Source organism: Eucalyptus grandis, chromosome 3 (assembly GCF_016545825.1).
Source record: "Eucalyptus grandis isolate ANBG69807.140 chromosome 3, ASM1654582v1, whole genome shotgun sequence".
In the NCBI taxonomy this organism is placed as follows: Eukaryota; Viridiplantae; Streptophyta; class Magnoliopsida; order Myrtales; family Myrtaceae; genus Eucalyptus; species Eucalyptus grandis.
In genome coordinates, this window is record NC_052614.1 from 44462559 (window position 1) to 44475197 (window position 12639).

General features: G+C 39.1%; 1 protein-coding gene across 1 annotated transcript; it reads left to right on the top strand.

The window, feature by feature from the left end:
* The first annotated feature begins 7754 nt into the window (after nucleotides 1–7754).
* Nucleotides 7755–11957, top strand: LOC120292138 (transcription initiation factor TFIID subunit 4b-like). The gene is made up of 5 exons (XM_039310109.1): nucleotides 7755–8014; nucleotides 8377–8722; nucleotides 8853–8953; nucleotides 9036–9141; nucleotides 11130–11957. Exons 3-5 carry the CDS (start codon nucleotides 8915–8917, stop codon nucleotides 11705–11707), a joined length of 723 nt encoding a protein of 240 aa, XP_039166043.1. The 5' UTR covers nucleotides 7755–8014; nucleotides 8377–8722; nucleotides 8853–8914; the 3' UTR covers nucleotides 11708–11957.
* Nucleotides 11958–12639: the final 682 nt, after the last annotated feature.

Here is a 12639-nt window from a genome sequence, read left to right on the forward strand (position 1 = left end):
ATTAATCTTACGTGGTGGTCGAAACCTATTCCTACATGATGTCCTTTATGCTCCAGATATCCGACGAAACTTGGTCTCTGTAGTTGTTCTTCTTAGCTTAGGTTATGTATTGAATTTTCATGGTGATTGTGTTGACATTTTGTATGGAACAGTTTATTATGGTTCAGGTCATGTATCGAATGGTTTTATGGTGTTAGACATTGACTATGATCAGTACAATGTTAATGTTGATGGTTGTTTTTCTTTAATTGCGTCTTCTAACAATATTGAGATTGATGCAAGTACTTAGCATGCTAGATTAGGTCACATTGGATTGAAAAGAATGCAAAGATTAGCTAGAGAAGGCCTTTTAGGGTCACTCACTAATGTTAGTCTATCCGTATGTGAACATTGTCTGGCGGGAAAAACAACTAGAAAACCATTCGGTAAAGGGACTAGAGCTGAATTTCCATTGCATCTCATACATTCTGACATTTGTGGTCCTTTGAATGTGAGGGCGAGGCATGGAGCCTCATATTTCATCACTTTCATAGATGACTTCACACGTTTCGGTTATGTCTGACTGATCTCCCATAAGTCAGAAGCATTGGACTGCTTTAGATGATATATAACAATGGTAGAAAATCAGTTGAACAAAACAATAAAGGCATTGAGAACTGATCGTGGACGTGAGTATCTATCAGAGCAATTCAAGGCTCTTTGTGATGAAAAGGGAATTGTACGACAATTGACTATTCCTGGTACTCCACAACAAAATGGAGTAGCTGAGAGAATGAATAGAACCTTATTGGAAATGGTTAGGTCTATGATGGCGCAAGCAAATTTACCTATCTCCTATTGGGGAGATGCGTTATTGATTGCTGCCTATATACTTAACCGTATGCCCTCAAAATCGGTCACTTCCACCCCTTATGAATTATGGACTGGTAGAAAACCAGACTTGAGTAGTCTACGTCCATGGGGATGTGCAGCTTATGTTCATGATTCTTCCCATAAACATGGTAAATTAGGTCCTAGAGGGAAGAAATGTATCTTTATAAGATATTCCGAACACTCCAAAGGGTACGTGTTCATAGGTGAACAAGCTGATGGAAGTGTAACTGAAATGGAGTCACGAGATGTCACGTTCTTGGATAACGATTTTCCTAATAGAGGTGAGATTGATAAGGACTTCCAATTATATGAGATGGAAGATCCTAATAACACACCCACTGATGTTGTAGAGGGAAATGAAGATTTACTTCAACACACAAGACCTAGTGGGAGTGTTGCATCGCCTGATGAATTGAATTCAAGAGAAATTCAATTACGTAAAAGTAATCGTAAAAGTATTCCCCGTCGTCGTTTTGAGATTGAAGGGGAAGCATTTATGATTGCTCAAAAAGACGATGCCGAGCCTAAGATTGTTCAAGAAGCTCTCTCATCCTCTGGTAAGGAAGAATAGAGAAAAGTTTTGGAAGATGAGATGGAGTCAATGAGGGCAAACCATGTTTGGGACTTAGTTGATCTACCACCCAATAGTAAGGCCATTGGAAACAAATGGGTCTTCAAGATTAAGCGAAGGGCGGATGGATCCATTGAAAAGTATAAGGCTCGCCTTGTGGCAAAAGGTTATACTCAACAAGAGGGTATAGATTATGAGGAAAATTTTTCACCAGTTGTAAGGTTTGCCTCAATACGTTTTATTCTAGCCATCGTTGCACATTTGGACCTTGAATTACAACAAATAGATGTAAAGACAGCATTTCTCAATGGACAATTAGACGAGGAAATCTATATGAAACAACCAATAGGTTTCATAATTAAAGGTCAAGAGCATAAAGTTTGCAAGCTTTATCGCTCAATATATGGCCTTAAGCAATCATCTAGACAGTGGTATCTTCGTTTTCATCGAGCAATAATAACTTTTAGTTTCACGATGATTGAAGAAGATCACTGTGTATAGTCAAGCGGTCCAAAGATAAATTTGTGATTTTATCACTTTATGTGAACGATATTTTGTTGGCTGGAAATGACAAGGTTTTGGTTATCACCATAAAAGAATGGTTGTCCTCCAATTTTGAGATGAAGGACATGGGAGAAGCTACTTATATATTAGGAGTTAAGATCGAAAGAGATCGATCGAGGAAACTCCTTACTTTATCACAAGAGTCTTATATTATGAAGATTCTTGGCGTTTCAATATGCAGCATTGTAATCCCATTGATACCCCTGTCATGCAAGGTGAAGGCCTAAGTACTGAGATGTGTCCTAAGACTCCAAAAGAAATCAAAGTGATGGAAACTGTTCCTTACGCTAGTGCAGTCGGAAGTTTAATGTATCCTATGATATGTACTCGACCCAATATATGTTATGCCGTGGGATTGGTGAGCTGATATCAATCAAATCCTGGTCAAGCACACTGGAAAGCAGTGAAGAGGATCCTGAGATACTTGAAGGGCACCATGAACTATCGACTTTGTTACCAAGGGAATGATTTATGCCTATTAGGTTATTCAGATGCCGATTGGGGTGGAGACCTGGATGAGCGTAAATCGACTTCTGGATATGTGTTCTTGCTCAATGGAGGTGCGATTTCTTGGAATAGCAAGAAACAAACATGCACGGCCTTGTCTACGATGGAGACAGAATTTATTGCATGTTCTGCCGCAGTGCATGAAGCAATATGACTAAAACGTTTCTTGGAAAATTTAGCCAATATCACTGAAGTTCCAAGACCGGTGACAGTTTATTGCGATAGTCAAGCTGCCATTGCCTATGTGAAAGATCCCAAGTATCATGGAAGGACAAAGCACATTGACATAAAGAATAATTTCATCAGAGATATTATAACGCAGAAAGAAGTGATCCTGCAATACATTTCAACCAATAGAATGGTTGTTGATCCATTTACGAAGGCTATTCCTAGAGACATGTTCTTGACCCATAGGATGTCACTAGGATTGCGTAGAATGTGATATCTGTTATTGTAGAGGATCATTGGTTTATATGTTTGTGGACAGATATATTGTACTTGTTTGTTTATTAGTGATTTGATGTTTTAATCAATAAGTACAAATCCACTATGAGACTAGCACAAACACACATGTATTATTGAAAAGTATGTTAGCAGGCAATGATTGGCTCACTCACACGAGCAATCACCTCAAGTGCTGTGGTTAGCACGTTGAGATGAGACATTATGTACAAATAAATGCTGAAGAGCAAGTTTGGTACATAAAATATGTTGCATTGATTGGAGTCAAGATGAGGTCTATGATTTTGTTTATAATAAGACCGAACATGATATTCCCACAATCATGTATGCCTGTAAAATGCCGGATGCGAGTACTTAATTGGGCGCTATAGAAAGCGAGCTGATATAGCACTCGGGCTAAACATGAGTACGTGATTGGCACGTGACTATGTTTAGGCTAAGATCTGTATAGTGGATATGGTTAATAAATGACATACGCTCTTATAGAAAGAGAAATCCACTATAGCATGTAATTCATACTACATGTGCATTATACGACCAATAAGGAAAGGTGAGTAAAATTATCCCTATTTACTCATCGTGTGAATCCTTGAGATAATATATATTTTACCTCAATTTTGTGTCCTATGTTACTTCTGACTATGTTCTCGAAGTGAAAGATCAATGTTGCTACTTTAGCATGTTACAATCGGTCATGAATTGATATGGCCTATGGGACGTGTATAGGAAAGCAGTTGTTCTGAAATTGAGAGAGACATGAGTGCGAAGGAAGACTATTGTTGTTTTACATCTATCGCGTGTATTTACTGGTCGACCAATTATATCACCCTATGTGGTTGCGGATGTAATTGTAAATACATGGTATTTTGAGAATAGTCAAGTATAGCTTTTAAGGGATAGATGTACTTGGACTGATGTAACAAAATATGTCTGGGGCACTGTGAGACATCCATTGTTTATTTCTTTTCGGGGTTGTAGCCATTATGTTATCCCTAACAGGTGCAAAATTTGAGCTCACAAGTGTAGGTGTACTCACTGGTCGCACGGCTTATTTGCCAGTATGAATTGTTTTGTAAAATTGATGAATATTGAATGCCTTATATTATTGATAGAATGCTATCAAGCCCATCATGTCCGAGTGGGAGATGTTGTACTTTAGCTAGTTAGCTAGTACGTCCATGATGGGGTGCGATTGGACCGCACCTTTTGGACTTGATACGGTACGATGGAAGGACACCATTTGTAGGGGTGTCATGGAGACGTATATAAGCCTCTCGAACACAACTGTTGGAACAGTTGGCCATTCATTTGCACCATTTTTCCTCTCCATTTCCATCAAAGAAGATCAAGGCGTTCCATTTCATTTTTGCAAGAACAATCGGCATTTACGCTGTGGAAATCGGGTGTTTTCCTTGTGATTGCATCCAGACTAACGTGAGGTAGTGTTGTTCGTGATTTATTCGCAATTCAACGTTCGTTCTGGGGCCATTTGCTGTTTGCGCATCGGAATCAGGTAAGTCGTCTTCCGCCGACTCGATTTCCAACATAACATAAACGGCGAACAGAGAGTGAGAAATGCAAAACAGTCACCATACAAGCTGAGATGACTCAGTGTTAAAATTACAAACACCTGTATCGTATCCTGGATTTGACTCCTAAGATGATAACATATTCCATTTTCATTTTTATCCCACGTGAAATGTAAAGATAATATATGTAATTGAATGCCATATAATTTGATATATTGTTTCAACTAGAGATGTGGTCACCTTAAAATTTTATTCTGCCAAAAAATATATTAGCTCGATTTCTTTCCGTTTCGTTTCCAGTCATCATTTTATTTCTCTTTCTAAGCAGCCACACAAAATCACAACGCCAGATTAAAGATTTCTCTAAATAGGTAACCGAAAAATTTGTAAGTATCTTCCATATAGAGTATGGAACCACAAATTCATAATATATACTTGATTTGATCAGACAAATTTGAAAATAACACGCACGACAAGAATTCAGCAAAAACTCGCTTACAGGACGTTGAATTTCAAAAATTGGAACGAAAGGATCACAAGGTACATGTGTGTTAACTGTCTTCATATCCTCATTTGTTGATGGCACACTTTACTGATTATCGCCATCGGAGGGAGAGAATTCACTTACCTGAATCAGTAAAATCACTATCTGACGAATCATCCTACTCCTCCTCCCAATCGATGACCTCGCTGTTGATGTTTCCGTTATAATTGCTCTCCATCTCTTTCCCATCTGTGTTATAGCACGAGTGACAACCAAAGGGCACCCATGGTTTTGCTTGAGAAGACACGAAAGCAAAATATAAAAAGAAGGCAGCAAAGAAAATTTGAACATACAACTAATTCTAAAATTCAATTAGAATAGAAGAGACCTCCTTTTTGGGTATTGAATTATCCTTAAGATTATTGTAATATCTCCTCGAAAATGAAAAATAAGATCAGCTGTCTTAGACTTGCAAGCACTGTATTAAGGATAATTCTGCTATTTAGGATATGTTTGTTTCGTGGAAAATTGGCCATTTCTAGAAAATATTTTCCCAAAAGTCATTTTCCAGGGAAATAACAATATTTTCTAGTGTTCGGCTAAAACCTAAAAATATTTCGGAAAAAAATTTCTAGAGTTCGGTAAGGAAAATATTTTTTAAGACTTCATCACTTAGGCATGCATCACTTACCGACCTATGAATCCATCAAATATAAACTTGCCTTTAAATCCGGACAAACTTGCCTCATATATTTGTCCCCTCATTGTCACCAAATGCTCATCTACTCTAAAAAATGTTCGTATGGAGTTTAAAAAGAAGCAAAAGAGAAAAGAAGCAAAGCATGTATGGCCCTAATGAGAATCTTCCAATTGAGTGGCCTGTTCTCCTCATGTGTCTTTTGTGTTCTAATAAACAAAAGAAAAAAGAAGCAAAACATGTAGAGCCCTTTGCTTAAGCAATGTACTATTGCATAGTAGAGTAAATAAGAAAAGGCATAATATCTTAAAAAACCCTAAACTGGTACACTTGTGACAAATTTACCCCAAACTATTTTTTTGACCATGAAAAACCCCAAACTGGTAAACTTGTGACAAATTTACCCCGACTGATTATAAAAAACCCTAAACTGGTACATTTAGGACAAATTTACCCCAAACTAATTTATTCGACTGCAAAAAACCATAAACTGGTAAATTTGTGACAAATATATCCTATGCTAAATTGGATTAATACCACAAAAAAATCATAAAAATTGTAAACTGTGACAAACGGAACGTAAAATCCTAAATTGATATACTGGTTAACTATCACGTGTCATTTAACTTAATAATTTGAGAATAAAATTTAACGAAAACTAACATAGGGTAAATTTGTCACAAGTGTACCAGCTTTGGGTTTTTTAAGGTATTATCCCTAAAGAAAATGATAAGCAAGATTGCAGAGTGCGAGCTTGAGATCGACGAACTTGAGGTTTGCCTAGCAACGGCCAATGACTAGCCAAGAAAGAAGAAGATGGGAAACAAAGAAAAGAAAAAGAAAAAAAAGAAATAGAAATTAAAAAGGAAATTAAAAATAACTCGAATTAAAAAAGAAAAAGAAAATTCAAATATATTTCAAATAAAGAAAGAAAAGAAGAAGAAGAAATGGAAGGAGGAAGTGAGGATTTGTAAAAATGTGAGATAAGAGAGATCAAGTGAGGAAAATGTTTTCCACTTTTCAAAAGTGACCCCTAATTTAGAATAGTTTCTTCCTTTCAAGGAAACATTTTCCCTAAGGAATTCATTTTCCATGAAATGAACGCTGGAAAATCCGAAAAATATTTTCCCGGAAATTATTTTCTACGAAACAAATGGAACCTTAGAGTAAGAAATTTGGTGGGATAGCTTTAGTGGCAACCAATCCATGAACCACCTGCAAACCTTCTTCTTTACTCCGCATAGAATAATGGAAGTAACAAGAACAACTAAATTGTGTGCGTACCCCAACAAAGAAATAAATGAAAAGAGAGGGACAATTTTGGTTTTATTTTGGTATTAAAGGATTGTGATTTAGAGTTTCATTTTATAGGCAAATGAAATAAAGAGCCGTTACGAAATCATCACAAATCAAATGATGATCATTAAATTGACGACCGTTATAAAATAGTGGTTTTCAAAACTGCTCCACAATCGGCGGCGTCATAATTTACAAAAACAATGACTATCAAATTTTCAGCACCGTTGAAAAATCCACCATTGCAACTTTACTATTTGCAAGTCCAGGCTTGAGCTCAACCGCGACGTCGAGCTCCATCCACAATTAAGATTAACCTCCTTCATGGCGTCGGACTCAAAGAGTGCAAAGAAGTACGGCATCAAGCTCTGCCCCCTTAGATATGCAATTGAGTTCTGTCATGACATTGACCTTTATCGGACCCTTGACGGGGTCGACGGCACTCGCCATAGACGTCAAAAGGATGATGCCCCAAAAATAAAAAAAATAAAAATAAAACCATCGACAATCTCTCTCTCTCTCTGGTTTGAATTTTTTTTTTTTTTTTGGCTTTCTAAGTTTTCCTTCATTCTTTTTAATTTTTATCCAGATTTTATCTCGAATAAAAATGCCCTGTTCCGACCGTCGGAAAAAGCAAGTGCTCGTCAGCCGGCGAAAATTTGGCCACACCTTCGGGCTCAAGCTAAGATGGACACCTCACTACTTCGGACATTTATATAAGATGAGGTCCACTTTGCACTTAAAAGACCTCATTCGCCCGTGTCCAAAAACAAAGACGCGCTCATTCGCTCGCAGCCTTCCCTCGCCACCGTTGCCGAACTGACGAACCGCGGAGACGCCGCACCGGCGCAACCCTCCGCCGCCTTCGCCGCCCGCCTTCGCCGCCTTCGCCGCCTTCGCCGCCGTTGGTCCTGAGGTACCAATCCGGCGGTCTCTCCCTTTCTTTCTCGTGCCCTAACCGGCCGATTCCCTGTTCATATCAAGAGCGCGCGCGCGGGGGCGTTGGAACCGGGGGAGCCTCTGGATTTGAGGTAAAGTTCGAAGCTTGGCATGGTGGGTGAGTGTGGTTTGTCTCTCTGAATTTCTCGAGCGATCGTGAACGTTAACGGGGGAAAAAGGGTATCGATGAAGCGAAGGAGCTTCCATGGATGCCGGCTCGAGCCGGAGCCGAGCTTGACTGTGATCCTGTTTTCTGGTTGTCGAATCGAATTCTATCTGATTGGAACGAATATGGGCAGTGGCAGCCATTGCTGAAAGGCCTATATAAACCCATTTTCTGACTCTGTCTTCTCTCTCGTTGCACCGTTGGGCGTTTTCGTTTCATGGCTGACTGCTTCTTGCTGCACTCTGTCTCCGTCTAAAGTAAAGTTTTTTTTTTTTTTTTTTTTTGAAGTCTTGGCGTAATTCGGTTGAATCGCAATGTTTGGAGCTCCTCTTAATGCCCTTGAATCAAGAGTAGATGGAGCTGGGTGCTGCTTTTGCTGGTGATCAATGATCGGGCAAGGAATGGAGTTTCGCCCGTTTCTATTGAGAAGCCCAATGTCAGGTTTTGCTGGGTTTCTTCCTCGGGCGATCCGATAGCTTGTTCACAGGAACATCCCTGAGGCACATACCGTCGTCACATTGATCTGTGGCAATAGCTTTTTGGTTTGTTCTCTCTGCTGAATTTGAGGTCATAACGAGGGGAGATGCTTTCAACTGCCTAGTACTCAACCTCAATCTAAGCATAAAACGTTGAGGTATTGACAAATCCCATCTCTTGTACAGGATTAGGGCTGATCATTTGCTGAATTAGTAATCGAATGTTATAGCCATATGTGATCAAGTACTTGTTCGATTGGGAGTAGTTTTTTTCTCTGCGAAAAACAGGTGATTTGGTTCAACAGTCATTGATTTTGGGTGAACGATTGAACCGGGGACTGCTGGATGCTATGGATCTTTCCATAATGAAGCTTCTGGAAGAAGATGAGGTTTCCATTCTCTTACTCTTTCTTTGTTTTTTTCTTTTATTTTTTTTTATTTTTAATAATTAGGTTAATTGTGTGCCTGCAGGATGAAACCATGCACTCAGGGGCTGACGTGGAGGCTTTCCAGGCTGCCCTTAATCGCGATATTGGGGGTGATGCATCAACTTCTCGACCATCATCATCTCATAAAGGTGTTGTTGGCTTTAATTTTTTGCTGTCTGGGGATTAGGAATCTCTTTTTGGGTAGTGTTTGATGCGAACTCTTACGTTATCAGGATGTTGTTGCATATTGGGTCTATGTGATAATAAAACGTAGTTAGTTCAGAGAGGACATATAATGTTTTTGTCTCTGTCACAACCCATTGAAAGTTTTTAACCTTTAACAAGTCAAGGTTTAGTTGGCTTGGAATAGCATGAAGATTTTGCCATGCCATTCAAGGAAATTGCTTGCAAATTTTAGTAATCGATCTTATTACTGCTAAATGTTTGGACCTTTTATGCCTGGTTTGATGTAGATGGGGCTTTAGATTAAATTTGAAACTTAAGTCTAGTGACATCTGGATCCTAGTCTCTTTGTTGATTCCTTAGAAATAGTGTTGACCTTTCGTTCAAGTAATCAGGTCCTTGGTCATGACTACTGAGTTTACGTGGAACCAGAGTTAGGCTTCTTCAGATGCTGTTTGTGAGGATAAGACAGGAGCAAATGATATTCAGTCTAACGAGCCAATTCCGATGGATTTCATTTATGTTATGGAATCTTGGTACATCATAATCTTGCATGACTCTAGAGAAGTTAGATTATGGCCTATTGAATGGGCTGTGAGATTGAAGGGCAATTAGGTTGTTGAAGATTTTGATGAACCCAACTTTGTTTGGCCTATATCAATCCGTAGTTCCAATTTGTCGGGAATGCATTAGTTCAATTATGTCTGAATGTAAATTAGAGCCAATCGAGAAATTATCATATAATAGCACATGAGGATGAGCATGATGATATGATTCTTTGTTTTTTTATCCTATTCTCGATTTTGGATTTCCTTGCTGAAGCCATAAACATGCAAAGCCTCTAATACAACAGGGAGCATTCTCCTCTTTCTTTTTTTCTTTTTTGTTTTTTTTTTGCGGGGGGGAGTGAGTAATCTTCTGTGATGAGGAGGATAAGTAGGTTGATATTCATTACCATAACTAAGACACTGTCCAGGGGACTCTTACCTCTCTGCATTTTGTCCAACTTGCTGCTTGGCATCAAAAGCTCATCAAAAGCCAGCCTATTAGAGTCAAAAGTGATGCTGCAAGAAAAAATTGTCCTCTCCAATGCCTTTTCTTTTTGCATATAGATGAATGTAAGTGTGAAATGTAGGAGTATTATGTATTTTAGTAGAGCAACAAAATTGTCATTTGAAAGCGTAGACTGCTTTTCAACCGTGAGCATTACTGTTCCATGTCTATGCCTTCGAAAGAAGATAAGCACTATGTGAATAGAGTTTTTAAGCTTTAATTATGTTGTTGTCATTGAGATGATGTATTGGCATCATTTATTGTCTTCTTTGGTTGTTGCAAGGTACTTCTTTAATGGATTTTAATGCACCCTTTGGGTGTATATAACAAAGTTTGCTTATGAGGCTTGTGTATGAAAGGATAATTAGACCATTTAAGATGGGCAATTGGTTCTTGGACGTTATGGTTGGATCACCAAAGAAATATGTAGATGTGATGAGGTTTGAGCTTTAAATGGAGCTCAGTTGCGAAATCTTCTTTAGGATTTAATCTTAATGTCTGAAAGTGATGAGAAGCCATTTTGTTACAATGAAAAATAAGGTTAGAAAAGAAGACAATTATTCGTAGTTTCAAAGCTTGTGGTGTGCTGTGGTTTTGGGTAATACTTTTAGCCAGCAGTATGTGGATGCAGTGTTTGGCAGTGTCAGCTGTAAGAAGTTTACTATACTCCGTTCGCTACATGAAATATGTGTCCAATGAATGGACATATTGGCTTGGTATGCTTATTGCTTTGGTGTAATATCGGACGAATGCAAACAAAAGTAGAATCTTGGTCAGTATGTATACTGGAGAGCAGCTATCTATCTAAGTCACGTTGATCACTCCCTCCCTTCTCTCTGTTTTTGGGCTGCCAATCTTATATCTTTTGCCTAAAAGGGTCTTACTCTTAATCAAATTTCAGGTGTCTCTCAAGGAGACAACCATATGCCCAGCCAATCATATCCTGGATGGCAACCTACTAGCCAGGCTGAAATTGCAAATTCTCAGATTCAACAAGAACAAAAAAATGCAGAACATCAGGAACAGATGTTGGCACAGATGCAACGGCAACAAGGTGACTCTCTTGCTGATCCCCAACAAAATAAAACTTTGGAGGAAGTCAATCACCAGCATTTGAAGCAGAAACAAGTGCAAGATGGTCATCAACTAGAGCAGGGAGAACAAAATTCTCTTCAGATTAAACAATCTCCTGGCATGCCAGTGTCAGAAAACAATTCCCTTCCCGTGAGTGAGCCAGGTAGAGTGCAGACACTAGACAGTGAATCTCAGTACTTGAAGTTACAGCAAATGAGCAATCAACAGGCAACGATCCCTGGGCAAGCACCAAATAAAGCAAATTGCATTAAACAAGTTCCATTTGCATTATTGCTCCCTGTGATTCTTCCCCAGCTTGATAAAGATAGAGCCATGCAACTGCAAACTCTTTTTTTTTTTTTGGTGACCCAGGGAACCCCTGTGCGCTGCTTCGCGGCGGGGTAAACCCTGGGGAGGCACGTGGTGAAACCACCACCCACGCACCCCGGGTAAATCGCGCAATTGCGTCCCCCGGGAATCGAACCTCTCCCCTTGCGTTAGGGGGAGAGGTCCGCCACCAGCGAGGCCACCGCACGGGTGGTTTGCAACTGCAAACTCTTTATGCCAAACTGAAGGTAAAATTTTGGTACAGCTCTTTTGAATTCTTCACTTGTCAAGGAAATTTCAATGAGGTTGTTAGTCATTCTGTTGTTTGGTCTCACTATTTTAGAAAAATGAAATTCCCGACGATGGATTTGTGAGAATCATGCGAGGAATTGTTGGAGATCAGATGCTGAAGCTGGCGGTTATGAAAATGCAAACGCAGGTATGATTGACATGATTGATCTCGTACACAGAATTATAAATGTTGTCAAAATATGAATAGTTTGAGCTCGTAAGCAAATGTCTAAATTCATATGGGAGATTTCCTATCTGATATGTCCAGCCTTTATCCAATTGACATCTTAATTTTGGAATAGAAAACTCATAAAGAAAGTCCTTAATTTGGAAATTCCATATTTGTAATTTTGTTGCCGATTTGGGTAAGTCCAAAAGTTGCCTGCAAAACCCGGAAATTAGTTTTGGTTTTCAAGTCGGCAAGCCCAAGGGCTCCACTTTTAATATATAAAGATGAAGGATTCTCTTACCGTAGTTAGGCTTTTGTGCCATGTGAGTGCTTTTAAGGCGCTGTAAGTGCACCCATGGGTGTGCTGTGCTTGGCGTGAATCAAAGGTGGGCTATATCGTGTTTACATCCAGGCACAAATCCAAAAGTGTTTTGAGGCCAACAAATCTCGTGGTAAGATTTGTGAATTTTTCTATGAGATTGAGTGATTATTTCATGAGGAATTGTGTGAGGCTAAACACCGAGTGAGTTGTTGGTGTAAATGGGAGTTT

What these genes read in the sequence shown, in the direction of transcription:
- LOC120292138 (XM_039310109.1), top strand. Translation starts at nt 8,915, where the DNA reads ATGGATCTTTCCATAATGAAGCTTCTGGAAGAAGATGAG. An exon ending in AGCTTCTGGAAGAAGATGAG is followed by an intron (nt 8,954 to 9,035) that starts GTTTCCATTCTC and finishes GTGTGCCTGCAG; the next exon opens with GATGAAACCATGCACTCAGG. An exon ending in ACCATCATCATCTCATAAAG is followed by an intron (nt 9,142 to 11,129) that starts GTGTTGTTGGCT and finishes ATCAAATTTCAG; the next exon opens with GTGTCTCTCAAGGAGACAAC.